The 5,422-nt window shown below is 51.3% G+C and overlaps 1 protein-coding gene across 1 annotated transcript in view; it reads left to right on the forward strand.

Annotated features, from left to right (window-relative positions):
• nsmfb (NMDA receptor synaptonuclear signaling and neuronal migration factor b) overlaps positions 1–4,706 on the forward strand; it is a gene marked incomplete at its 5' end in the record, with an annotated part of 74,193 nt that extends 69,487 nt beyond the window's left edge. Inside the window, one exon of the mRNA XM_083645127.1 lies at positions 4,594–4,706. Coding sequence (XP_083501253.1) covers positions 4,594–4,691 — 98 coding nt within the window. The 3' untranslated portion in view covers positions 4,692–4,706. The remainder of the gene's footprint in view (positions 1–4,593) is intronic.
• Positions 4,707–5,422: the final 716 nt, after the last annotated feature.

Below are 5,422 nucleotides of genomic sequence, written 5' to 3' on the forward strand. Positions count from 1 at the left end.
TAGAAACACACACTGAAACAGTTTCAAGGATAGTGCACTAGAAACACACACTGAAACAGTTTCAAGGTTAGGGCACTAGAAACACACACTGAAACAGTTTAAAGGTTAGTGGACTAGAAACACACACTGAAACAGTTTCAAGGTTAGGGCACTAGAAACACACACTGAAACAGATTCAAGGTTATTGCACTAGAAACACACACTGAAACAGTTTCAAGGTTTGTGCACTAGAAACGCACACTGGAACAGTTTCAAGGATAGTGCACTAGAAACACACACTGAAACAGTTCCAATGCTAGGGCACTACAAACACACACTGAAACAGTTTAAACGTTAGTGGACTAGAAACACACACTGAAACAGTTTCAAGGATAGTGCACTAGAAACACACACTGAAACAGTTTCAAGGTTAGGGCACTAGAAACACACACTGAAACAGTTCAAAGGTTAGTGGACTAGAAACACACACTGAAACAGTTTCAAGGTTAGGGCACTAGAAACACACACTGAAACAGTTTCAAGGTTACTGCACTAGAAACACACACTTAAACAGTTTCAAGGTTTGTGCACTAGAAACACACACTGGAACAGTTTCAAGGATAGTGCACTAGAAACACACACTGAAACAGTTCCAATGTTAGTGGACTAGAAACACACACTGAAACAGTTTCAAGGATAGTGCACTAGAAACACACACTGAAACAGTTTCAAGGTTAGGGCACTAGAAACACACACTGAAACAGTTTATAGGTTAGTGGATTAGAAACACACACTGAAACAGTTTCAAGGTTAGGGCACTAGAAACACACACTGAAACAGTTTAAAGGTTAGTGGACTAGAAACACACACTGAAACAGTTTCAAGGTTAGGGCACTAGAAACACACACTGAAACAGTTTAAAGGTTAGTGGACTAGAAACGCACACTGAAACAGTTTGAAGGTTAGTGCACTAGAAACACACACTGAAACAGTTTCAAGGTTAGTCCACTAGAAACACACACTGAAACAGTTTCAAGGTTAGCGCACTAGAAACACACTGAAACAGTTTTACTTGCATCTAAAATAGAGCAATGAAAGAGCCCAATATTTTGGAAGAAGGTTACAGTATGATAAAACTAGAACTGGATGCATAATGGTAGCATAATGACAGCTTATTCTAAGAAATGTAGGCATTGACCTGTAATGTAGGTAAACATGTTCAGCACTCAATTGTATATGAAACAGTCTTCTCCAAACACAAAGGCTGCCTACAGTGGCTGAAACTGAGCAATATTTAGCCTTTTTCTTTTGCATCAACCTTTTGCATCCCTCACCCCCAAAACCCCCTCCCCAACCAGTCCACGGAGCACACGTTTGTGAACGTGCCCCTGGCTCCCAAACACAAGCGAATGAGGGGTTCAGACTGTTTGTGTGTGTATATTTGTGTTGTCTTTTCACACACCCCTACACATACACACACACACACACACACACACACACACACACACACACACACAGATGCATCCACCGTGACATCTACACACATAGACACGCACACATACACACATGCACACACTCACACACACACACACACACACACACACACACACACACACACACACACACACACATACACACACACACACATGCACAAACATACGTACGATATCTGTATTGATGTTCTGCTATCTGCCTTCGCCAGTGTTCCACTGTATATTAATAGCAGGCATTAATCATTCAAAGCGAGTAAGTCGGTCACTGAAGACAACACATTAGGGAACGTAAGCAGACGCACACGTGTGAAGTCTGCGAACGCACCCCTCATCAGTCATTTTCCAGACATGTATTGACGCCATGCCAATTATTTTGCAATTAAAATATCATTAGCCGCTGTGTGTTTTGCCCTCCTTTGCTGACCCACAACGCTCACCTTGTCCTCCTTCTCTGGACTCCTTATTCCACATTGACCTCAATGTCATATTGTTGTAGGGCAGGGATACGCAACTCGCTTTGCCTGGAGGCCACAGGGCAGGGATACTCAACTCGCTTTGCCTGGAGGCCACAGGGCAGGGATACTCAACTCGCTTTGCCTGGGGGCCACAGGGCAGGGATACTCAACTCGCTTTGCCTGGAGGCCACAGGGCAGGGATACTCAACTCGCTTTGCCTGGAGGCCACAGGGCAGGGATACTCAACTCACTTTGTCTGGAGGCCACAGGGCAGGGATACTCAACTCGCTTTGCCTGGGGGCCACAGGGCAGGGATACTCAACTCGCTTTGCCTGGAGGCCACAGGGCAGGGATACTCAACTCGCTTTGCCTGGAGGCCACAGGGCAGGGATACTCAACTCGCTTTGCCTGGGGGCCACAGGGCAGGGATACTCAACTCGCTTTGCCTGGAGGCCACAGGGCAGGGATACTCAACTCGCTTTGCCTGGAGGCCACAGGGCAGGGATACTCAACTCACTTTGTCTGGAGGCCACAGGGCAGGGATACTCAACTCGCTTTGCCTGGGGGCCACAGGGCAGGGATACTCAACTCGCTTTGCCTGGAGGCCACAGGGCAGGGATACTCAACTCGCTTTGCCTGGAGGCCACAGGGCAGGGATACTCAACTCGCTTTGCCTGGAGGCCACAGGGCAGGGATACTCAACTCACTTTGTCTGGAGGCCACAGGGCAGGGATACTCAACTCGCTTTGCCTGGGGGCCACAGGGCAGGGATACTCAACTCGCTTTGCCTGGAGGCCACAGGGCAGGGATACTCAACTCGCTTTGCCTGGAGGCCACAGGGCAGGGATACTCAACTAGCTTTGCCTGGGGGCCACAGGACAGGGATACTCAACTCGCTTTGCCTGGGGGCCACAGGGCAGAGATACTCAACTCGCTTTGCCTGGGGGCCACAGGGCAGGGATACTCAACTCGCTTTGCCTGGGGGCCACAGGACAGGGATACTCAACTCGCTTTGCCTGGGGGCCACAGGGCAGGGATACTCAACTCGCTTTGCCTGGAGGCCACAGGGCAGGGATACTCAACTCGCTTTGCCTGGAGGCCACAGGGCAGGGATACTCAACTCGCTTTGCCTGGAGGCCACAGGGCAGGGATACTCAACTCACTTTGTCTGGAGGCCACAGGGCAGGGATACTCAACTCGCTTTGCCTGGGGGCCACAGGGCAGGGATACTCAACTCTCTTTGCCTGGAGGCCACAGGGCAGGGATACTCAACTCGCTTTGCCTGGAGGCCACAGGGCAGGGATACTCAACTAGCTTTGCCTGGGGGCCACAGGACAGGGATACTCAACTCGCTTTGCCTGGGGGCCACAGGGCAGGGATACTCAACTAGCTTTGCCTGGGGGCCACAGGGCAGGGATACTCAACTAGCTTTGCCTGGAGGCCACAGGGCAGGGATACTCAACTAGCTTTGCCTGGAGGCCACAGGGCAGGGATACTCAACTAGCTTTGCCTGGAGGCCACAGGGCAGGGATACTCAACTTGCTTTGCCTGGAGGCCACAGGGCAGGGATACTCAACTCGCTTTGCCTGGAGGCCACAGGGCAGGGATACTCAACTTGCTTTGCCTGGGGGCCACAGGGCAGGGATACTCAACTTGCTTTGCCTGGGGGCCACAGGGCAGGGATACTCAACTTGCTTTGCCTGGAGGCCACAGGGCAGGGATACTTAACTCGCTTTGCCTGGAGGCCACAGGGCAGGGATACTCAACTTGCTTTGCCTGGAGGCCACAGGGCAGGGATACTCAACTTGCTTTGCCTGGGGGCCACAGGGCAGGGATACTCAACTCGCTTTGCCTGGGGGCCACAGGGCAGGGATACTCAACTCGCTTTGCCTGGGGGCCACAGGGCAGGGATACTCAACTCGCTTTGCCTGGAGGCCACAGGGCAGGGATACTCAACTCGCTTTGCCTGGGGGCCACAGGGCAGGGATACTCAACTCGCTTTGCCTGGGGGCCACAGGGCAGAGATACTCAACTCGCTTTGCCTGGGGGCCGCAGGGCAGGGATACTCAACTCGCTTTGCCTGGAGGCCACAGGGCAGGGATACTCAACTCGCTTTGCCTGGGGGCCACAGGGCAGGGATACTCAACTCGCTTTGCCTGGGGGCCGCAGGGCAGGGATACTCAACTCGCTTTGCCTGGGGGCCGCAGGGCAGGGATACTCAACTCGCTTTGCCTGGAGGCCACAGGGCAGGGATACTCAACTCGCTTTGCCTGGAGGCCACAGGGCAGGGATACTCAACTCGTTTGCCTGGAGGCCACAGGGCAGGGATACTCAACTCGCTTTGCCTGGGGGCCACTTTTGCAGAATGTCAGGAGTCCAGGGGCCAGTTAATAGAACAATAAATATAACATGGTTCTGCCACACGCTACGTCCTGCCGAGGACACTCCTTGCTGTTGGGTGAAAAGAAGCGGCTGGCGACTGCATATGTATCGGAGGAAGAAAACAAAAAAAATATATAGGGTTATTCAATTTTCTGTTGTTTGCCCTGTGATGATATTGGAATGGAAATGTGTTTGTAATGCTCTTCACCGAGAACCTAATACTTTTTGCCCGCGCCTAACACACACTGTCATTTTGATTTCCTCCTCGTGTCTTCTCGCTGCAGGCAAGGAGATGATCGAGATGTACTTCGACTTCCGCGCGTTCCGCCTGTGGAAAAGCCGGCAGCACTCCAAGCTGCTGGACTACGACGACCTCCTGTGACCGCTCTCGCCACCACACGGGCCTGTTGTGCCGGTGACCTCATGGATGAGCCTCCTGTATGGAGACATGGGCGTTGGTTTGACGGGGGGGCCTGTTGGTTGAGGGTTGCCCTCCCTCGCCCGCTCTGCGGTAGAGCTGGAGCAGCGCTGCCTGAGCATTGCCTGGCTCTTTTTACCCCTCTGGAGGCCGGGGCAGTAGGTCTGTAGATGAAGCCAGTGTCCCGAGGCCTACTTTCCCCCCTTCCTTCCATTTTCACTTTCTGACGCTCTCTCCACGGAGGAGGAGAACCAGCGGGACGATAGAAACAGGAGGAGAAGCCAGAGGCTCTTGTAGCCTAAATGTGTCAGAAAGCGCAAACTACAGTAGAGTTAGATTTCGGAGACGTCACGAGCGGAATGGGAGAAGAAAGGGAAAAGGACTTCTTCTCTTTCTGAGGAGCGAGAAGTGAAGAGAGCTGGCGACTGATGCTTTCTGAACGTGATGATGATTTTCTTTCTCTCTCTTGTCAGCTGTGTGGAACTTATTCCCGAGGGGATTATTATAGCATACTGTATTGTAAATAAGCAAGGTCTTTCTGGAGCGTTAGAGAATAGATTTCCGACATCTCTCTCCATGATATCGCGTGAAAATCTAGAACTAGTGTCTGGAACTAGTGTTATGACAATGATTAGAGATGATCTCAAGCTTATTTTTTTCCTCCTTTTCTTTTCTCGACTAAATGTGTTAGTATT

The sequence above is a fragment of the Poromitra crassiceps genome (genome assembly GCF_964638095.1).
Source record: "Poromitra crassiceps genome assembly, chromosome: 10".
Taxonomy (NCBI): Eukaryota; Metazoa; Chordata; class Actinopteri; order Beryciformes; family Melamphaidae; genus Poromitra; species Poromitra crassiceps.